Source organism: Bombina bombina, chromosome 2, assembly GCF_027579735.1.
Source record: "Bombina bombina isolate aBomBom1 chromosome 2, aBomBom1.pri, whole genome shotgun sequence".
In the NCBI taxonomy this organism is placed as follows: domain Eukaryota; kingdom Metazoa; phylum Chordata; class Amphibia; order Anura; family Bombinatoridae; genus Bombina; species Bombina bombina.
Genome location: NC_069500.1, coordinates 1,243,336,151 through 1,243,360,157, shown reverse-complemented (window position 1 = coordinate 1,243,360,157; position 24,007 = coordinate 1,243,336,151). Strand labels below are relative to the sequence as shown.

Here is a 24,007-nt window from a genome sequence, read left to right as displayed (position 1 = left end):
AGGAACCGCTCTAGGTAGGAAAGGAGGGAGGAGGCTGTGCTGCAGTGAATGGTGTTGTGGGAAATGTAGTTGCTTATTAAACGGCCTAGAAGGCCTCTAGCTGCACCGTCCTTCATTTTAGGTGCGAGTGGATGCAGTAAGCGGCAGCCAGTAAGTGTAGGTGTTGGGCAGATAGAGCACGCAATTTTCGGCCGGTTTGCCCCTCTTTCGGCCCAAATGGGATAGGCTCATTTTCGCCCGAAAATTTCGACTACCGAAATTTCGGGGCATCCCTAAATGGAATAATGTTAAAAAACTAAACCAATATTGGTGTCTGCTTCTAGCAAACTGATTGAGATGAATCTCAAAATAATCCAGAGGTGGTATCTTACCCCCGTTAGAATTCATAAACTTTACTACATGTAGTGAAGTTTGCTGGAGGTGTAGAGGACACATAGGCACTATGTCTCACATTTGGTGGACTTGCCCCCCACTAGCAAAAACTTGGGGGGAGATAGCTCAAGAGATGTAAAAAATGTTGGGAGTTACATTGTCAGCAGATCCACAAATAAGATTTCTAAGGACAGAAGGAACCTAATTTTTATAGGTAGTAACAGCATAAAAAAATTGGTGGTAAAAAACTGGAAAAGTGGACTAGTATAGAGTGTAGCGCAGTGGTTACATACTTTTAATCAGATCCTAGAACTTGAAGAGTACACTTACTTGACCAACAAAAGGTTAGACACATATGCCCAAATGAAGATGCTGTGGGAGGTATATGTGAATTCCAAAACCCAGGTCCCACAAATTGTAAATGAGGCCCAAATGTAAGTGTTATACAGATAAACTGTGAGATTTAACATTCCGACATTATTATTGATGGTGTTATTGTGTTTTATAGTTAATGTTGTTGTATAAAATGACAGCTGTACTCAATGTCTACATGTAATGCATCCCAAATTTGGGCTTTTGATTTCTTACTGAACAATAAGTACTATGCATTGTTTGTAAAAGATTTTATTATGCCTTAATAAAGCTGTCTTTGAAAAAAGAAAAAAAAAAACAATATTAATAGGTTTCGCAAATTGATGTGTATGGCTGTTGATAGGATTTTGAAACTAATAGTCTTAAGAACTAATAGTGCAAACAATAATCTGTATCAAATAATGATAACAAACGAAGAGTCAATCGAATGGGATTAAACCGGAAAAAATAAAAATAAAATTGATAAATAGAAATAAAGTTAATAATAATAGGACTAATGCTGTGAAAATAAATATATGATGTATAAATATAGATACTATATTATGTGATCTAATAATATGAGTGAAAGAATGTGAAAAATAAATATGATATAGAATTGGAGAAGTTTTAAAAGATGATGAATTAAATATGTGCTATATGTTATAAATGCAACAAAGTATGTGATATTGATATATATATATATATATATATATATATATATATATATATATATATATATATATATATATATATATATATATATATATATATATATATATATATATATATATAAATGATCATTATATTCAGCTGAATATAAAAAAATCATCATACACTAAACTAATGTTAGGAATACACGATATGTATATAATTAATTATATACATATTTTATAAGAATTAGTTCTTAATATATATTTTTCATAAAAAAATTGAAAAAAATGTAGTGATAAAGTATTCTTATATGCATGAGGACCCTCTATACATATAAGAGTAATATAGTGTAATCTTAAATATATATATACCAATATAATATAGTGTGATATTAAACAGGAAATTCCCATGTGATAATAAACATATATATGCTAAAATAATATAGTGTGATCTAAAACATAGAAAATACAAAATATGATTCATAATATAATATTATACATAAAATATATTGATAATACATTATAAAAATGCTGCAGTGTCTATAACTTCATTTAAAGCATCAGGGAATAAAGACCCAAATCTATATATCCAGTATGTTTCTCGCTGGCGGAGCCTGGACATTCTATTTTGTGAGTTTATGAAAAGGATACTTTCTAATGGTGTAATTTTCATTAAACATGTATTAGTATCATGTACTGTAGTGTGATGTTTAGCGGTACTATATTTATCTGAACCTCTCAAGGTACATCTAAGATGTTCTGACCATCTCTGCCTAACTTTCTTGCAGATACGGCCTATATATTGAAGGCCACATAAACACGTAATGCAGTATACTATATAGGTGGAGTTACAAGTCATTCTTTGTTTTAATTCACAGGTTTCCCCTGTGCTATGTGATGTGATAGTCTTGGCACCATTAGTGATGTATTTGCACATATGGCATCTGCTATTATTGCATCTATATGTTCCCATTTGGGATTTATCAATATTAGTAAAAGAAGGTCTAGAGCTGGTTTTCCTAAGAGATGTACCTCGTTTGCTCATCACTACCTTACTAGGTGCCATTTTTTCTTTCAGGGTGGGTGCCCTTCTGAAGGTGCAACTTGGATGTGTTGCTAAAATTTGTTTAAAAATGGGATCCCTTCTAAGAAGAGTCCAATGTTTTGAAAGTATCCTCGTTATTTCTCTATAATTATCGTTATATCTCGTAGTAAATGTAGTCTCATATTTGGAGTCACAATTAAAATTTACCGTTCACAAACTCAGTTAAGAGTTCTCTGGTTCCCAGTACCAGAGTAGAGTTCCTGGGCACGATAATGGACTCCATATCCATGAAGATATTCCTGACAGACCAGAGACAAAGCCAAATTGCCTCCAGCTGTCTTGCCCTTCAGACCTCCTCAAGGCCATCTGTGGCCCGGTTTATGGAGGTGATTGGGCTCGTGGTATCCAGTAAAGATGTTATTCAATTCGCCAGGTTCCATCTACAACCTCTTCAGTTGTGCATGCTGAGGCAATGGAACAGTGATCATTTGGATCTATCCCAACAAATCTCTCTGGACAACCGGTAGAGGGAATCCCTCTCTTGGTGGCTCTGTCCAGATCAGCTGTCCCAGGGGACATCCTTCCTGAGACCATCCTGGGAGATTGTGACTACGGACGTGAGCCTCTCAAGATGGGGAGCTGTTTGGGGTGGCAGAAAGGCACAGGGCAGGTGGAATTGGGAGGAGTCTCTTCTTCTGATCAACATCCTGGAACTCCGAGCGATCTTAAACACTCTGAGGACAACATTACCTCGGTGGCTTAAATCAACCATCAGGGGAGAACGAGAAGCTCCATAGCCATGAGGGAAGTATCTTGGATTCTGGAGTGAGCGGAGACCCACAACTGCTCGCTGTCAGCGATCCTCATCCTGGGTGTGGACAACTGGGAAGCGGATTTTCTCAGCAGACAATCGTTTCATCCTGGGGAATGGTCTCTTCACCCTGAAGTGTTTGCTGAGATTTGCAACAATGGGGAACTCCGGAGATAGATCTCATAGCGTCCAGACTCCACTTCAAGCTACCCAGATACGGGTCGCGGTCCAGGGATCCCCAGGCAGAACTGATAGATGCCTTAGCAGTGCCTTGGGGATTCAACCTAGTCTACATATTTCCACCGTTACCACTTCTACCTCGAGTAGTGGCCCGCATCAAGCAGGAGCAAGCATCAACTATTCTGATTGCTCCGTCGTGGCCAGGTTGGATGTGGTTTGCGGATCTGGTGGGGATGTCATCGTCTCCTTCATGGAGGTTGCCCTGTCGCAGGGATCTGCTGGTACAGGGCCCCTTTGTGCATCAAAATCTAGATTCTCTGAGGCTGACTGAGTGGAGATTGAATGCTTAGTCTTAGCCAGGAGAGGGTTTTCTGAGAGTGTGATTGATACTCTCATTTAACACAGGAAGCCGGTCACCCGATACATCTATCATAAGGTGTGGAGGACCTACTTACTCTGGTTTGAGACCATGGATATTCCTGGCATAAGGTCAGAGTATCCAGGATACCTTCCTTCCTCCAGTACGGTTTGGAGAAGGGACTTGCCGCCAGTTCCTTAAAGGGACAGATTTCATCTCTATTTGTGTTGTTTCACAAGAAGCTCTCTGAGCTTCCTGATATACAGACTTTTGTTCAGGCTCTATCCAGGATCAGGCCTGTATTTTGCAGAGGGCTCCAGTTGAGCCTATGCATTCTCTTGACCATAAGATACTGTCTTGGAAGGTTCTTTTTCTACTGGCTATTGCTTTGGCACACAGATTCTCTAAGTTGGTGGCCTTGCAATGTGAACCTCTTTACCTGGTTTTTCATGCCAATAAGACTGTCCTTTGCACTGGGTTGGGATTTATCCCTAAGGTTGTGTCTGATCGCAACATTAATCAGGAGATTGTAGTTCTTTCCTTGTGTCCTAACCTTTCTTCTTCAAAGGAACAGTTACTTCATAACTTGGATGTGGTTCGAGCTTGGAAATTTTATCTTCAGGCTACAAAGGATTTCAGACAAACTTCAGCATTGTTTGTTGTGTATTCGGGAAAGCGCAAAGGGCAGAAAGCTTCTTCCACTTCCCTATCTCTTTGGCTGAGGAGCATGATTCGCTTGGCTTATGAGACAGAGGGACATAAGCTCCCTCAGAGGATTACGGCTCACTCAACTAGAACTGTGGCTTCTTCTTAGGCCTTCAAGAATGATGCGTCAATGGAGCAGATTTGTACGGTAGCTACCTGGTCCTCTTTACATACTTTTCTAAGTTTTACAAATTTGACGTTTTTGCTTTGGCTGAAGCAACTTTTGGGAGAGAGGTTTTGCAGGCTGTGGTGCCCTCAGACTAGGGCCCGCCTCTTTTTACCCTCCCGTAGTTGTCCTCTAGAGCGTGGGTATTTGTTTCCCACACGTAATGAATGAAGCTGTGGACTCGTAATAAGATGGAAAACATAAATTATGCTTACCTGATAATTTCATTTCCATCTGTACCAGGAGATTTCATGGCTCCCGCCCAGTTCTCTGTTGGGCGGACCTAAATTTCTTTTGTTTTTCTAATGACACCATTTATACCCTAATATTTCTCCTACTGTTCCTTGTTCCCTCGGCAGAATGACTGGGGGATGAGGGGAGTGGGGGAGGTATTTAAGCCTTTGGCTGGGGTGTCTTTGCCTCCTCCAGGTGGCCAGTTCTGTGTTTCCCACAACTAACGAATGAAGCCGTGGACTCTCCTCGTAAAGATGGAAATGAAATTATCAGGTAAGCATAATTTATGTTTTTGGAACTATGGGCAATCTTCAAGGCCTTGAAGGCTTGGCCACTTCTGGGTTTGTCCCAGTTTATCAGATTCCAATCAGACAATATAACCTTGGTGGCTTACATCAACCATCAGGGGGGGAACGAAAAGTTCCTTGGCGATGAGGGAAGATTCTGGAGTGGGTGGAGACCCACAGCTGTTCGCTGTCAGCGATCCACATTCCAGGTGTGGACAATTGGGATGCGGATTTTCTCAGCAGGCAATCCTTCCATGCAGGGGAATGGTCTCTCCATCCCGAGGTGTTTGCAGAGATATGCTGCAAGTGGGGGACGTCCCTTCTCAATACCAAGCTCCCCAGGTACGGGTCGAGGGATCCCCAAGCGGATCTAATAGATGCACTAGCAGTACCCTGGAGGTTCAAACTTTTCCTCCATTACCGCTTCTTCCTCGAGTGGTGGCCCGCATCAAGCAGGAGTGGGTATCAGTAATACTGATTGCTACATCGTGGCCGCGAAGGACATGGTTTGCGGATCTAGTGGGGATGTCCTCATCTCCTCCGTGGAAGTTACCTTGTTGCAGAGACCTGCTGATACAAGGTCCATTTGTTCATCAAAATCTAGATTCTCTGAGACTGACTGTGTGGAGATTGAACGCTTAGAGGCCCATTTATCAAGCTCCGAATGGAGATTGAGGGGAGCCGTGTTTCTGGCGAGCCTGCAGGACAGAGAAAGCCACAATTCAAGCCGTTCGAGTACGATCGGGTTAATTGACACCTCCCTGCTGGCGCAAATCTGCAGGGGGCGACGTTGCACCAGCAGCTCACAAGAGCTGCTGGTGCAATGCTGAATACGGAGAGCGTATTGCTCTCCGCATTCAGCGAGGTTTGTCAGACCTGATCCGCACTGTCGGATCAGGTCCGCCAGAACTTTGATAAATAGACCTCATAGTCTTAGCCAAGAGAGGTTTCTCTGAAAGTGTCATTGATACTCTTATTCAAGCTCTTAAACCAGTTACTCAGCGTATTTACCACAAGGTGTGGAGGACCTACTTATTCTGGTGCGAAGAGTGTGTTTTTTTCCTGGCTGTGGTTTTTTCCTGGCACAAAGTTAAGGTTGCCAGGATCTTATCTTTTCTCCAGGATGGGCTGGAGAAGGGCCTTTCTGCTAGTTCCCTGAGGGGGACAGATTTCGGCCCTGTCGGTTTTATTGCACAAGACACTGGCTGCGCTTCCAGACATGCAGTCCTTTGGTAAGGCTCTGATTATTATCAGACCTGTGTTTAGATCTGGGGTTCCTCCTTGGAGCCTAAATCTTGTTCTTCGGGTTTTGCACCAGGTTCCGTTTGAGCCTCTGCATTCTGTTGACATTAAATTGTTATCTTGGAAGGTTCTCTTTTTATTGGCTATTGCCTCTGCGCGCAGAGTTTCTGAGATCTCTGCTTTGCAATGTGAGCCCCCTTATCTGATTTTTCATGCAGATAAGGCAGTTTTACGTACTAAATTAGGTTTTCTTCCTAAGGTTGTGTCAGATCGCAACATTAATCAGGAGATTGTGATTCCTTCCTTGTGTCCTAATCCTTCTTCATCGAAGGAACGCTTAATTCACAATTTGCATGTGGTTCGCACATTGAAGATCTATCTTCAGGCTACTAAGGAGTTTAGACAATCTTCCTCTTTGTTTGTTGTCTATTCGGGGAAGCATAAGGGGCATAACGCTACTTCGACTTCCCTATCTTTTTGGTAAAGGAGTGTCATCCAATAATAAACAAATAAGTACAAAAATCACTTGGTATATTGGTAATAATTAGAATAAAAAAAAAAAAAACTAAACAAATCAAATGTGGTCAAATACAATTTTAAGGATATGTGTAATCAGTGAAGTCCTCCTCAATCTTAGTGATTCAAGTGGTTTATCGCCTGGTTTTATACTGCCAGGTACCCAGTATAACACCAATCACAGGCCGCTGCTTTAGGTAAATAGCATTTTATTTAAAAACATAAAAATTCTTAAAAATCCACAAATGACTACTCGTACATATAGTCACTTGGGCATCTGTCCACATGCAATGCTTTAGTGGGAGTGATATCACAACTCTTACTCGGATGGAGGTAGATGGCGTGCTTGATGGCTATGCTAACCCTCGCCGGGTAAGTGATAAACACTCGATACCTGTCCTGGTGCGCAGGTTTCGCCATAAGCATAAATGCCTTTTTTCTACTTCCTTGAAAAAGCTGTACGCTTACGGCGAAACGTACGCCAGAACGTCATTCCTACACTAGAGCAAATATTAAAGAGTCTAAACTTTCATGATTCAGATAGAGCATGCAATTTTAAACAACTTTCCTATTTACTTTTATCATCTAATTTGCTTTGTACTCTTGGTATTCTTTGTTGAAAGCTAAACCTAGCTAGGCTCATATGCTAATTTCAAAGCCCTTGAAGACTGCCTCTTATCTCAGTGCATTTTGACAGTTTTTCACAGCAAGACAGTGCTAGTTCATGTGTGCAATATAGATAATATTGTGCTCACTCCCATTGAGTTATTTATGAGTCTGCACTGATTGGCTAGCATGCAAGTCTGTCAAAAGAACTGAAATAAGGGGGCAGCCTGCAGAGGCTTAGATACAAGGTAATTACAGAGGTAAAAAGTATATTAATATAGCCGTGTTGGTTATGCAAAACTGGGGACTGGACAATAAAGGGATTATCTTTTTAAACAATACAAATTCTGGAGTACACTGTCCCTTTAACAAAGACCATAGTCTACAAGAAGATAATCTGTAAACATAAATTTAGCATTTCTTAATATAAAAAAATGCCCTTTTAATTTATCAATTAAGCTCTTTCTCTCCTATTAAAGCAAATATGGTATTTGAGTCTGCAAGCATTTCCCTGTCTTACATTTTCCAGTTCTGTACATAACAGAAAACAAATGGGTGAAAGCTGTTTCTGAGTGTGTTATAAGCATTTATCACCATTATAACTAAGTAATCCAAAGAGTGTCATGGTTAAATGCCAAGGTGGCTAACTGTTCATCTTTTTCTATGTGTTTTCCAGCGACATCCCCCCGAATCAGTAACTGTTAAAGATGTCTTGGCTCGTGCTGCTGCAAAAGGACTGCTTGAAGGTCTTGAGGTATCAAAACCAATTAATAAGCAAAAAGAAGGGAAGACAAAGAAAGGAAAAGCAGTTGCTCAGAAACACCCCCCCACTATTTCTGCTACACAAACAAAGATTGCAGAATTTCTGAAACAAGAAACCAGCTTAAAAGGCAATGAAAAGCCTTCTACATCTGTTGAACAAAAAACTACATCAGTTGATAGGCACTTTACATCTCATAAAACCGTAAATCAAATTAATTTTCAGAACCGGAAGCCTTCAAAGGAAATTTCAGCATCTGCACTGATGAGAAATACAAACAACTTCAGTTCTATGTTAAATCGCCAGGCAAATGTCTGTACGACAAAAGCAAAATCAGACGACAAAGTGCGTGTGCTCAAGCCTGTACGGATAATGTTGCCGCCAGTAACAGGGCCTTGTTTCAGTACCCAACCAGCTGTCAAACTCAGAAATCCTGCCAATTGTTTCCATCAGCGTTGGCATTCAGTAGCAAGAGATTCCACACACAACTCCTTTGTTCAGTCGTTATCTAAAGTTGTTAAATCCAGAGAAGCGTTACCTTCTGGTTTAATTCAACATCCCAAGCCTTGGCTTTAAACACTTATTTTTATCTTATTCATTCATCTTTATAGACATCTTTAATAGTTATATATGGGAAAATAGTATATTTTTTTGAGTAGAATATAGAGATTAAATATTGCCAATTAAAGACCCAAAAATGTAATTGTAAATCACAGCATATTGTACAGAAAATTCACCAATAGCCGTATTGTCCCATATAAAAATTAACTCAATACACATGTGAGAGGGAAAGAAAGGTTTGTGTATAGCAATGTGTGTATTCAGTAGCAATAAAGTGCATTAATGCTAGAGTTTAAATTCCTAATCAAATATTAAAAAGCATTTGCATTCTGAAATTAAACTCTCATAAAATAATAAATTGTATTGTATTATTATTATTATTATTATTATTATTATTAATAATGATAAATTCTGTGGGGGGGTCCTTTTTGATTTTATATGCTTTAATTGGGATCTTAAACTCTCCATCATTAACGTACTTTTTTCGCCACCAAATTTTACTAGGTTTTTTGTTGTAAAAATTGCATGATGTGTTTGTTTAGTGTATATGTTACGTATTAAAGTTTTGCTGTATTTTTCTTATGTTAAATAAATGTTCTGTAGTAAATATGTTTCCCTCTTCATCTACAAGAGATGGCAGTTATTTGTTCAATCAAATATTCACTTCTAAAAAAGGAAAAATCCTAGTTGCATTGTTACAGAACAGCTTCATGGCTGCTAAAGTTACCTCACTTTCCACTCACAGGTAGAGGGCGCAAGGCCACACACGCCATCCTGTGATCACTACTTTGCCCTCACTCTAAAATGGGATTTTAACACTTTTAACCCTTTAAGGACACAGCTTTCAGTTTGCTCAATTGTTTTATGACGGAAAAATTCCGTCATATGTCCTTAAGAGGTTAAAGTGCCACTGCACTGTCTTATCTATAAATTACAGCCTGGTACAGTGTGGTGTGTGTGTGTATGTACAGTGTATGTGTGTATATAAATATATATATATTTCCTATAACATGGAAAGTCCACAACGTCATTCCAATTACTAGTGATATATTCAACTCCTGGCCAGCAGGAGGAGGCAAAGAGCACCCCAGCAAAGCTGTTAAATGTAACTACCCATAACCCCCAGTTATTCTCTTTGCCTCTGTCATTGGAGGTTGTATGAAGTTAGTTTCTGAAGAATGTAATCCTTTTATGGGTACTTTTCCCTGCAAGCAAGGATTGGGGTCTAGCTGTGTCCACGTCAATCTCTTGAGTAAGAGTAGTGGTGGATTTTAGCAGTTAAAAGACGGCGAGGTAGTCCTTTGCTTTACTTTTACCACTTTGCTACCCCATTGCAAAAAAACAGAGTTGGTTACTTTGTTCTTTCTTTTCCTACAGGTCTATGACAGCGACTAAGTTGCCTGCCACACCTAAGGATCAGCATTCATCATACATTTAAGGAAGGTTTTTTCCTTCTAGGTTCAGAGGGATACCTGCATTTAGGAGGTTAATCCGCTTTCAATTCCTTCATTTATAAAAGGGACTTAATACTCCTTATTATAAGGAGTCCTATTTAGGACATGGCACTTTTGTTTATAGTATGAGTTGGGCATTACTCTTGGAAAGGGAGTTTTTTTTTTTTTTTTTTTTAAAGGTTTATTATAAAGTTTTCTTTATTGGTCACCTTATTTTTTTATTGCACTTCTGGGGTAGAGCATTATTTATTTTACTGGGCTTCCGGTATCCTCTATGTATCTGAGAATACTGTTGAGGAGATTGCCGCTCAGTTTTTCTAGTCAGTTTCAACGGTCTTACAAATATAAACCTGTTGTTTTTCGCTCTATTTTTAGTCGAGTACTTTTTGTGTCGCAGTTGTTTTTAGTCCAATCAAATGTAAGACCGCACTTCCGCTTTTACGGAGCGAAGCGCTTGTACTGATTGTACAGCCGTCTTTGGTCCTGTCTGTTTCTTTGTGGAATCTGCGATCAGTAGATTTTTATAGACGATTACTGGTGAGACATTCTTCCGGCTGAAAGGAGCCTCAGACATCTGAGGCATTTTAATAAAGTTTCACGAATTTGCGCCTAGATTACGAGTCTTGCTTTAGCCTTAAAAAGCAGCGTTGAGGGGTCCCAACGCTGCTTTTTTTTTTTTTTATTTTAAAAAAGCTTTATTGAATGACCAGAATTGAGAGTCGTACAATCAATGATAAACAAACAAGTATAACAAATTACATATTATGCATATTGTTAGTAGTACAGCAAAAGTAACAGTGCATAAGTAGAAGTTTTTCGGAAACTGTACTCCTGGTATATGTTTCTGGTACATTGTTAACAATTTCAGCCTATCTTTTACGCACCTAAATTTTTGAAAGCTGTATCCCATAGTTAGGATAGAAAGTCAGCCCGGGTATCGAGCTATACCCCATCAGAAAAGTAAGAAGATAGAAAGAAGAGAAGAGGGGGGGGGGGAGGGGGGAAGGGCAAAAGCATGGGGGGAAAGAGGAGAGAGAGAGAGAAACATTTTTTTTATATCTCACATCATTCCAAATCACTATTATATATGTGTACCTCCCAGTTCCACATCCTCACATCAGTGAAGTTAGCACCCTACACCTGGAATTTAGATGTTTTTCCCTTCCCAGATCTGAATCATATGTTCGTGTAGATCCAGCTTTCCTATCTTGAGGTAGTGAAACCTCTCCAGACCGAGCAGATCGCTTACCCCATTCTTCCATTCAGTAAAGTTTGGCGCAATAACCGACTTCCAATGTTTTGGGATCAAACTCTTCGCACAATTCAATATCAATAGAAGAAGTCTATGTTTTGCCTCTATAACAATTTTGGGTAGATTATAGAATAGCAAGTATTGAGGGTTTGGAGGTATGATCACCCAGAGAAGCCGACTACTCTCTGCAAAAACTCTCTCCCAGAAGTCATGAATTCTCGGGCACGATCACCAAATGTGCAGGATGGTGCCCATCTCCCCACAACCCCTCCAGCACTCATCACTAGCCTGCGGGTAAATCTTATGCAGCCTTTGCGGGGTTAGGTACCACCGGCTTAAGAATTTGAAGTGCATCTCTTGCAACCTCATGGATACCGATGTCGTCTTTGCCCTATTAAAGATCTGCCACCAATCCTTGCAGGTGATGTTTAGGTCAAGTTCCGCTCGCCATGCCTCTGTGTAGGAGGGCAACATCTCATCATTCCTTGTCAGTAGAAGTTTATATAAACGGGAGATCAAATGCCCTGGCGTTTGATCCAATGTGCAGATATTTTCAAAAATGGTCTTCTCTCGCGTGAGGAGGGACACATCTTTGTGTCCCTTAATATAATGATGGAACTGTGCTACCCTAAACCAAGATGAAAAAAGCCATTGATTCCATTTCATTAGATTTTCCTGAGTTTGGAGTTTGCCTTCATCGAAAGCATTAGATATGGCTGCTTCTGCTAGGGTATAGGTACATCTCTGGGGTCGGGCTTTATTCGCTAGGGCGTTATCAGGATTTTCAAAGGCCGGTGTTACCAGTGATGGTCTAGAAGAGATGGAAGCATCCTTCTTGACCCAAGAGTCCCACCCATTGAAGACATCGCTCAGTAGGGGATATTGGTGTATTAGAGGGGACCGGTTTTCAGTCGAAATCCATGCGAGTGCACCCACATTACCCCTTTGTAAGATTTCACAATCCAGATTAACCCATGCTTTGTCTGCATTGTTGTGACACCAATGGACTAGGCGCTGAGCATTTATTGCCTTGAAATCCAAACGCTGCTTTTTAACACCTGCTAGTATTACGAGTCAGGCAGGAGAGGGTCTGCCGCTCACTTTTTTTCCGCGATTTTAGCTTACCGCAAATCCCCTTACGTCAATTGCGTATCCTATCTTTTTAATGGGATTTTCCTAACGCCGGTATTACGATCACCTGAAAAAGTGAGCGGTAGACCCTCTCCTGGCAAGACTCCTACCGCATTTAAAAGTCAGTAGTTAAGAGTTTTATGGGCTAACGCCGGAACATAAAGCTCTTAACTAAAGTGCTAAAAAGTACACTAACACCAATAAACTACCTATTAACCCCTAAACCGAGGCCCCCTCCCACATCGCAAACACTTAACTAAAATGTTTAACCCCTAATTTGCCGACCGGACATCGCCGCCACTTTAATAAATTTATTAACCCCTAAACCGCCGCACTCCCGCCTCGCAAGCACTAGTTAAATTTTACTAACCCCTAATCTGCCGCCCCCAACGTCGCCGCTACTATATTAAATTTATTAACCCCTAAACCTAAGTCTAACCCTAACACCCCCTAACTTAAATATAATTTAAATAAAGCTAAATAAATTTACTACTATTAAATAAATTAATCCTATTTAAACTAAATACTTACCTGTAAAATAAACCCTAAGATAGCTACAATATAACTAATAGTTACATTGTAGCTAGCTTAGGGTTTATATTTATTTTACAGGCAACTTTGTATTTATTTTAACTATTTAATAACTTCCTAGTTAAAATAAGTACAAATTTACCTGTAAAATAAATCCTAACCTAAATTACAATTACACCTAACACTACACTATCATTAAATTAATTAAATAAATTACCTACAATTAACTACAATTAACTAAAATAAACTAAAGTACAAAAACAAACAAACACTAAATTACAGAAAATAAAAAAAATTAATTTTTTTTTAAACTAATTACACCTAATCTAATCCCCCTAATAAAATAAAAAGCCCCCCAAAATAATAAAATTCCCTACCCTATACTAAATTACAAATAGCCCTTAAAAGGACCTTTTGCGGGGCATTGCCCCAAAGTAATCAGCTCTTTTACCTGTAAAAAAAAGACAATACCCCCCCAACATTAAAACCCACCACCCACACACCCAACCCTACTCTAAAACCCACCCAATCCCCCCTTAAAGAAACCTAACACTAGCCCCTTGAAGATCACCCTACCTTGAGCCGTCTTCACCCAGCCGGGCACAAGTGGTCCTCCAGAGGGGCAGAAGTCTTCATCCGATCCGGCCAGAAGAGGACATCCAGACCGGCAGAAGTCTTCATCCAGGCGGCATCTTCTATCTGCTTCCATCCGGAGCAGAGCGGGTCCATCTTGAAGACATCCGGCGCGGAGCATCCTCTTCCATCTGCCGGCGACTGAAGGATGAAGGTTCCTTTAAGTGACATCATCCAAGATGGCGTCCCTTCAATTCCGATTGACTGATAGAATCCTATCAGCCAATCGGAATTAAGGTAGGAAAAATGTATGTGTCTCTCCTTAAAATCTAGAATACTGCATAGCTAGATAATTATTTGCCTTTATAAAATGTTTGAGGCACCTTGAGGCAGACTTGATAGATAATCTCGTCTGAGAGGAGAGCTTTAGATTGTTGGGCCCTTGGTGCCCATACAGCAATTGGCTTGTCATGTTTTAACCTAGGTTTTCTTCTTTACAGAGACCTATTAAGGACAGTTATAAATAGCTCACTAGAGTGTGCTAAGAAAAACTCTATGGAATATAGCAGTATTCAGTCCAGGTTCTGCACTTACACTTCTAACAGGATTTGGAAATCCCACAATTTACAGAGTTAAAGGGGTACTATGCTGCAAAATGATCATTATAACATTTCAAATAATGTCCAAATACCTTGCTTTTCCTTATTTTGTCAGTTTTTAAGATTTTTTAGTTTGAAGATAAATTAGTTAGTCAGCCCTTCTTTATGCTTATTATCATGTTTCTATAATGGAGGGTTACCTAGGTAGGGTAGCGGGAGCTAGCGCGGCAGCTTAACGCACGCACACTTTAAAGACCTGAGTGTCACAGCTGATGTATGAGCGCAGTGAAACTCTGCTTAGCTTCTGTGTGCTGATCCTGCGGGTGACGTCATCACTAAGTTGCCACTCCAGTTGTGTAACGATAGCGCTGCAGGTGGAGCATAGAATTCATACTTTTGTGTCAGCTTACGATGGAACACCTGCAACTTAGAAGTAGCCAATAATCACAACAGTGGCTAAAAAGTATTGATGTAGAAAATTTCCCTAGACTAACGAGCAGTATTTTTAAGTGCCACAATAAATGTAAAATAAAGATTTAAATCGTTACATGTATATATACATAGACAGAGGAAGATGCCCTTTATTATTATTATTATTATTATTTTTTGGTTTATTTGTTGCTGGCAACTTTTTCAATGTAATAGCGATTGTTACGCTTTATACATGGCATACATGTGCTTTTGTTTATTATGTGTATGTCCCTCCTACTAACAGCGTGTTGCCCCAATAGGAGAAGCTGTGAGGCGTGCAACTGGTCATGTGACCGGCTCTTTGAAATGAGAATAGGCTATTTGCCTGTTTACTAATCTGCCTTGTAGATCGATCTAACAAGAAGCTTGTGTGTATAGCAGCTTGTGTTCTGATGATCGTTTGATCATGGACACTAACAGCTTTTTTTGTCAGTTTAACCCCTTAATGACCACAGCACTTTTCCATTTTCTGACCGTTTGGGACCAAGGCTATTTTTACATTTCTGCAGTGTTTGTGTTTAGCTGTAATTTTCCTCTTACTCATTTACTGTACCCACACATATTATATACCGTTTTTCTCGCCATTAAATGGACTTTCTAAAGATACCATTATTTTCATCATATCTTATAATTTACTATAAAAAAATATAAAATATGAGGAAAAAATGGAAAAAAACACACTTTTTCTAACTTTGACCCCCAAAATCTGTTACACATCTGCAACCACCAAAAAACACTCATGCTAAATAGTTTCCAAATTTTGTCCTGAGTTTAGAAATACCCAATGTTTACATGTTCTTTGCTTTTTTTTGCAAGTTATAGGGCAATAAATACAAGAAGCACTTTGCTATTTCCAAACCACTTTTTTTCAAACTTAGCGCTAGTTACATTGGAACACTGATATCTTCCAGGAATCCCTGAATATCCCTTGACATGTATATATTTTTTTTTAGAAGACATCCCAAAGTATTGATCTAGGCCCATTTTGGTATATTTCATGCCACCATTTCACCGCCAAATGCGATCAAATAAAAAAAATTGTTCACTTTTTCACACATTTTGTTACAAACTTTAGGTTTCTCACTGAATTTATTTACAAACAGCTCGTGCAATTATGGCACAAATGGTTGTAAATGCTTCTCTGCAATCCCCTTTTTTCATAAATAGCAGACATATATGGATTTGGTGTTGCTTTTTGGTAATTAGAAGGCCGCTAAATGCCACTGCGCACCACACGTGTATTATGCCCAGCAATGAAGGGGTTAATTAGGGAGCATGTAGGGAGCTTGTAGGGTTAATTTTAGCTTTATTGTAGTGTAGTAGACAACCCTAAGTATTGATCTAGGCCCATTTTGGTATATTTCATGCCACCATTTCAACGCCAAATGCGATTAAATAAAAAAAAAAGTAAAATTTTTCACAATTTTAGGTTTCTCACTGAAATCATTTACAAACAGCTTGTGCAATTATGGCACAAATGGTTGTAAATGCTTCTCTGGGATCCCCTTTGTTGAGAAATAGCAGACATATATGGCTTTGGCGTTGCTTTTTGGTAATTAGAAGGCCGCTAAATGCCGCTGCGCATCACACGTGTATTATGGCTAGCAGTGAAGGGGTTAATTAGGTAGCATGTAGGGAGCTTGCAGGGTTAATTTTAGCTTTAGTGTAGAGATCAGCCTCCCACCTGACACATTACACCCCCTGATCCCTCCCAAACAGCTCTCTTCCCTCCCCCACCCCACAATTGTCCCCGCCATGTTAAGTACTGGCAGAAAGTCTGCCAGTACTAAAAAAAAAGCTATCCTTGATAAAACATAAATAAAAAAAAATGCATATTTACATATGCTGCTCTGGAGGATCCCCCCTTAGCCCCCAACCTCCCTGATACCCCCCAAACAGCTCTTTACCCATCCCCCTCTAACTTATTAGTAGCCATCTTTGGTACTGGCAGCTGTCTGCCAGTACCCAGTTTATAGTAAAACATTGTTTTATTATTTTTTTAAAATAATTTTCTGTAGTGTAGCTTGCCCCCCCCAAAAGACCAACCCACCACCCCTCCCAGATCTCTTAGATCGATATATATATATATATTTGGCAATCACTGCCACTTTTCCCCCATAAATGTTCTGTAGTGTAGCGGTTCCCACCCGCTTCCTACCCCCCCCCCCTGCGCGCGCGCGCGCACCCTCGTGCACGCGCGCGCACCCGCGCGCGCACCCGGCGTTCCCGCCCACGATCCCGCCCCCCCGCCACATCATACGGCCCATCGATGGCCGCCCACCCGCCTCCGAGACTGGCTCCCACCCACCAACGAAACCGGCCATCGATGTCCGGTACAGAGAGGGCCACAGAGTGGCTCTCTCTGCATCGGATGGCCAAGGGGGGTTATTGCAGGATGCCTCGATGTTGAGGCATCACTGCAATAACCGGAAAGCAGCTGGAAGCGAGCAGGATCGCTTCCAGCTGCTTTCCAGACCAAGGACGTACGCCACACGTCCTCGGTCATTAAGTGTATTTTTTTAGAGGACGTGTGGCGTACGTCCTTGGTCGTTAAGGGGTTAATATGCGACAGGCTCAATAATGCTGCAAACGTTTTTTTTTTTTTTACCAGTTCAAAAAAACTTTATTTACATGTCACATACTTTCCTATTTTTTCAACTTTGGAGACACTGCGCAGGTGCAAGGGAGCGTGCATAAGCCACTTACATATGCTAATATAACATCAGCATAGTGGCTTCTATTGGATGCATAAATTATGGAGATTTCTGAAGTGCCAGAGGGGAAGTCATCCAGGAGTTAAAACGGCCGGTTAAGAAGGAAACGGTAAGATTTTAAAAAGCAATATATTTAAAAAAAACTCTTAATCAGTCAAGCCACTCTATTATTTAAAAAACATCAGTTTTATGGTCCTTTAAGTTACAGGAACGGAGGATAAAAAAAATAATGTTAGTATATTACAAAGATATTTTACTACACATAATATGATTTTTACTATATATAAAAATAAACTTTGTCGAGTGTTTTAAGAAATATCAGATTTTTGTATATGGAGCACCTGAAGACTCCCTCCCAGCAAAAACCCCATGTTTTCTAAATTGAACTTTTATAAAAAAATTTTTTAAAAAAAATCGTTATTTAAGGCAAAAAACAGAATTTATGCTTACCTGATAAATTACTTTCTCCAACGGTGTGTCCGGTCCACGGCGTCATCCATAACTTGTGGGAATATTCTCTTCCCCAACAGGAAATGGCAAAGAGCACAGCAAAAGCTGTCCATATAGTCCCTCCTAGGCTCCGCCCACCCCAGTCATTCGACCGACGGACAGGAGAAAAAACAGGAGAAACCATAAGGTGCCGTGGTGACTGTAGTTAAAGAAAGAAATTCATCAAACCTGATTAAAAAACCAGGGCGGGCCGTGGACCGGACACACCGTTGAAGAAAGTAATTTATCAGGTAAGCATAAATTCTGTTTTCTCCAACATTGGTGTGTCCGGTCCACAGCGTCATCCATAACTTGTAGGAACCAATACCAAAGCTTTAGGACACGGATGAAGGGAGGGAGCCAATCAGGTTACCTAAACAGAAGGCACCACGGCTTGCAAAACCTTTCTCCCAAAAATAGCCTCCGAAGAAGCAAAAGTATCAAATTTGTAGAATTTGGCAAAAGTGTGCAGAGAAGACCAAGTCGCTGCCTTACATATCTGATCAACAGAAGCCTCGTTCTTGAAGGCCCATGAGGAAGCCACAGCCCTAGTAGAGTGAGCTGTGATTCGTTCAGGAGGCTGCCGTCCGGCAGTCTCGTAAGCCAATCGGATAATGCTTTTCAGCCAAAAGGAAAGAGAGGTAGCAGTAGCTTTTTGACCTCTCCTCTTGCCAGAATAAACGACAAACAGTGAAGACGTTTGTCTGAAATCCTTTGTTGCTTCTAAATAGAACTTTAAAGCACGGACTACATCTAAATTGTGTAACAAACGTTCCTTCTTTGAAACTGGATTCGGGCACAAAGAAGGCACAACTATTTCCTGGTTAATATTTTTGTTGGAAACAACTTTTGGAAGAAAACCAGGTTTAGTACGCAAAACAACCTTATCTGAATGGAACACCAGATAGGGTGGATTAAACTGCAGAGCAGATAATTTAGAAACTCTTCTAGCAGAAGAAATAGCAACCAAAAACAGAACTTTCCAAGATAACAACTTGATATCTATGGAATGCAAGGGTTCAAACGGAATCCCTTGAAGAACTGAAAGAACTAAATTTAGACTCCAAGGAGGAGTCAAAGGTCTGTAAACAGGCTTGATCCTGACTAAAGCCTGTACAAAAGCTTGAACATCTGGCACAGCTGCCAGTCGTTTGTGTAACAAGACAGATAGAGCAGAAATCTGTCCTTTTAGAGAACTCGCTGACAATCCCTTATCCAAACCTTCTTGTAGAAAGGAAAGGATCCTGGGAATTTTAATCTTACTCCATGAGAATCCCTTGGATTCACACCAACAGATATATCTTTTCCATATTTTATGGTAAATTTTTCTAGTTACAGGTTTTCTGGCTTGTACCAGAGTATCTATTACAGAATACGAAAACCCACGCTTAGATAAAATCAAGCGTTCAATTTCCAAGCCGTCAGCTGGAGGGAAACTAGATTTGGATGTTCGAATGGACCTTGTACTAGAAGATCCTGTCTCAAAGGTAGCTTCCATGGTGGAGCCGATGACATATTCACCAGGTCTGCATACCAAGTCCTGCGTGGCCACGCAGGAGCTATCAAGATCACCGAGGCCCTCTCCTGCTTGATCCTGGCTACCAGCCTGGGAATGAGAGGAAATGGTGGAAACACATAAGCTAGGTTGAAGGTCCAAGGCGCTACTAATGCATCCACTAGAGTCGCCTTGGGATCCCTGGATCTGGACCCGTAGCAAGGAACCTTGAAGTTCTGACGAGACGCCATCAGATCCATGTCTGGAATGCCCCATAATTGAGTCAACTGGGCAAATATCTCCGGGTGGAGTTCCCACTCCCCCGGATGGAATGTCTGACGACTCAGATAATCCGCCTTCCCAGTTTTCCACTCCTGGGATGTGGATCGCAGATAGGTGGCAGGAGTGATCCTCCGCCCATTTTATGATTTTGGTCACTTCTCTCATTGCCAGGGAACTCCTTGTTCCCCCCTGATGGTTGATGTAAGCAACAGTCGTCATGTTGTCTGATTGGAATCTTATGAATCTGGCCTTTGCTAGTTGAGGCCAAGCCCTGAGAGTATTGAATATCGCTCTCAGTTCCAGAATGTTTATCGGGAGAAGAGACTCTTCCCGAGACCATAGCCCCTGAGCTTTCAGGGAGTCCCAGACCGCGCCCCAGCCCACTAGACTGGCGTCGGTCGTGACGATGAGCCACTCTGGTCTGCGTAAGCTCATTCCCTGGGACAGGTGATCCTGGATTAGCCACCAACGGAGTGAGTCTCTGGTCTTCTGATCTACTTGAATCACTGGAGACAAGTCTGTATAGTCCCCATTCCACTGTTTCAGCATGCACAGTTGTAATGGTCTTAGATGAATTCGCGCAAAAGGAACTATGTCCTTTGCTGCAACCATCAACCCTACTACTTCCATGCACTGAGCTATGGAAGGTCTTGGAACAGAGTGAAGAACTTGACAAGCGTTTAGAAGTTTCGATTTTCTGACATCTGTCAGGAAAATCTTCATTTCTAAAGAATCTATTATTGTCCCCAAGAAAGGAACTCTTGTCGACGGAGACAGGGAACTTTTTTCTATGTTCACTTTCCATCCGTGAGATCTGAGAAAGGCCAGAACGATGTCTGTGTGAGCCTTTGCCTTTGAAAGAGACGACGCTTGTATCAGAATGTCGTCCAAGTAAGGTGCCACTGCAATGCCCCTTGGTCTTAGAACCGCTAGAAGGGACCCGAGTACCTTTGTGAAAATCCTTGGAGCAGTGGCTAGCCCGAATGGGAGAGCCACAAACTGGTAATGTTTGTCCAGAAAGGCGAACCTTAGGAACTGATGATGATCTTTGTGGATAGGAATATGTAGATACGCATCCTTTAGATCCACGGTAGTCATAAATTGACCCTCCTGGATTGTAGGTAAAATCATTCGAATAGTTTCCATTTTGAACGATGGCACTCTGAGAAATTAGTTTAGGATCTTTAAATCCAGAATTGGTCTGAAAGTTCCCTCTTTTTTGGGAACTACAAACAGATTTGAGTAAAACCCCATTCCTTGTTCCACGGTTGGAACTGGGTGTATCACTCCCATTTTTAACAGGTCTTCTACACAATGTAAGAATGCCTGTCTCTTTATTTGGTTTGAAGATAAGTGAGACATGTGGAACCTTCCCCTTGGGGGTAGTTCCTTGAATTCCAGAAGATAACCCTGAGAAACTATTTCTAGTGCCCAGGGATCCTGAACATCTCTTGCCCAAGCCTGAGCGAAGAGAGAGAGTCTGCCCCCTACTAGATCCGGTCCCGGATCGGGGGCTACTCCTTCATGCTGTTTTGGTAGCAGCAGCAGGCTTCTTGGCCTGCTTACCCTTGTTCCAGCCTTGCATCGGTTTCCAAGCTGGTTTGGTTTGTGAAGCATTACCCTCTTGTCTAGAGGCTGCAGAGTTGGAGGCTGGTCCGTTCCTGAAATTGCGAAAGGAACGAAAATTAGACTTATTCTTGGCCTTGAAAGGCCTATCTTGTGGGAGGGCGTGGCCCTTACCCCCAGTGATGTCTGAGATAATCTCTTTCAATTCTTCAATTCAAGGGATATTAAGCAATTTTGTCTTGGAAGATACATCCGCTGACCAAGACTTTAGCCAGAGCGCTCTGCGCGCCACAATTGCAAACCCTGAATTTTTCGCAGCTAATCTAGCTAACTGCAAAGCGGCATCTAAAATAAAGGAATTAGCTAACTTAAGTGCGTGAATTCTGTCCATAACCTCCTTATACGGAGTCTCTCTACTAAGCGACTTTTCTAGTTCCTCGAACCAGAACCACGCTGCTGTAGTGACAGGAATAATGCACAAAATAGGTTGCAGGAGGTAACCTTGCTGTACAAAAATCTTTTTAAGCAAACCCTCCAATTTTTTATCCATAGGATCTTTGAAAGCACAATTATCCTCAATAAGAATAGTAGTGCGCTTGGCTAGTGTAGAAACTGCACCCTCGACCTTAGGGACTGTCTGCCATAAGTCCTTTCTGGGGTCGACCATAGGAAATAATTTCTTAAATATAGGAGGGGGGACAAAAGGTATGCCGGGCTTCTCCCACTCCTTATTCACTATGTCCGCCACCCGCTTGGGTATAGGAAAAGCGTCGGGGTGCACCGGAACCTCTAGGAACTTGTCCATCTTGCACAATTTTTCTGGAATGACCAGGTTGTCACAATCATCCAGAGTAGATAGCACCTCCTTAAGCAGTGCGCGGAGATGCTCTAATTTAAATTTAAATGTCACAACATCAGGTTCTGCCTGTTGAGAAATTCTACCTGAATCAGAAATTTCCCCATCTGACAAAACCTCCCTCATGGCCACTTCAGATTGGTGTGAGGGTATGACAGAGCAATTATCATCAGCGCCCTCCTGCTCTACAGTGTTTAAAACAGAGCAATCACGCTTTCTCTGAAATGCAGGCATTTTGGATAAAATATTTGCTATGGAGTTATCCATTACTGCCGTCAATTGTTGCATAGTAACAAGCATTGGCACGCTAGAAGTACTAGGGGTCTCCTGCGTGGGCAAAACTGGTGTAGACACAGAAGGAGATGATGTAGAACTATGTCTACTCCCTTCATCTGATTTTATCTGAAGGCACAGACATGTTAAACAGGCTTAAACTTGTCAATAAAGTACAAAAACCGTTTTAAAACAAAACCGTTACTGTCTCTTTAAATTTTAAACAGGGCACACTTTATTACTGAATATGTGAAAAACTATGAAGGAATTGTTCAAATTTAACCACAGACACCACAGTGTCTTAAAGCATTCAAAGCATTGCACCCCAAATCTTAGACCTTTAACCCTTAAAATGACGAAACCGGAGCCGTTTACAGTTTTAACCCCTCTACAGTACCAGCTACAGCCTTTGCTGCGACTTTACCAAACCCAGGGGGGTATACGATACCAAATGAAGCCTTCTAGGAACCTTTTCAACTACTTTCAGACCCACACACATGCAGCTGCATGTCCTGCTCTCAAAAGTAACTGCGCAGTAATGGCGTGAAAATGAGGCTCTGCCTACTACAGAGAAGGCCCTTCCTGACTGGAAAGGTGTCTAAACCAGTGCCTGACGTAAAAAAACGTTCCCCAAAGTTTATAAAGTGTGAATTTCAACATCAAGCTGTATAAAATGCCCAAATAAAGCAATCGATCTAGCCCATAAAAGTGTCTACCAGTTTTATAGCCCATATTAAGCCCTTTATTCTGTTTGAGACTAAGAAAATGGCTTACCGGTCCCCATGAGGGGAAATGACAGCCTTCCAGCATTACACAGTCTTGTTAGAAATATGGCTAGTCATACCTTAAGCAGAAAAGTCTGCCAACTGTTTCCCCCAACTGAAGTTATCTCATCTCAACAGTCCTATGTGGAAACAGCAAACGATTTTAGTTACTGCTGCTAAAATCATATTCCTCTCACAAACAGAACTCTTCATCTTTTTCTGTTTCAGAGTAAATAGTACATACCAGCACTATTTTAAAATAACAAACTCTTGATAGTAGAATAAAAAACTACAACTAATCACCACATACTCTTCACCATCTCCGTGGAGATGCTGCTTGTTCAGCGGCAAAGAGAATGACTAGGGTGGGCGGAGCCTAAGAGGGACTATATGGACAGCTTTTGCTGTGCTCTTTGCCATTTCCTGTTGGGGAAGAGAATATTCCCACAAGTTATGGATGACGCCGTGGACCGGACACACCAATGTTGGAGAAATATATATCTTTGTTACATGAAACAAAAAGGAAACTGTAAAACTAGACAAGATAGTAGTTACTTTTCCATTTTACATAGTAGGCAGATTTACAAAGAGACAGATGTCCATCTATTAGAGTCCGTCCTGATATATGCCTAGTTTTCTTTTTAATGCAGTATATAATAGATATATTTCTATGAATAGTTCAACAGGTACTGCGTCTATTCATTGTAAACATA

General features: G+C 40.9%; 1 protein-coding gene across 1 annotated transcript in view; it reads left to right on the top strand.

The window, feature by feature from the left end:
* NSUN7 (NOP2/Sun RNA methyltransferase family member 7) overlaps positions 1-9,451 on the top strand; it is a 340,200-nt gene extending 330,749 nt beyond the window's left edge. The window contains exon 11 of the mRNA XM_053704032.1: positions 8,200-9,451. Coding sequence (XP_053560007.1) covers positions 8,200-8,859 — 660 coding nt within the window. The 3' untranslated portion in view covers positions 8,860-9,451. The remainder of the gene's footprint in view (positions 1-8,199) is intronic.
* Positions 9,452-24,007: the final 14,556 nt, after the last annotated feature.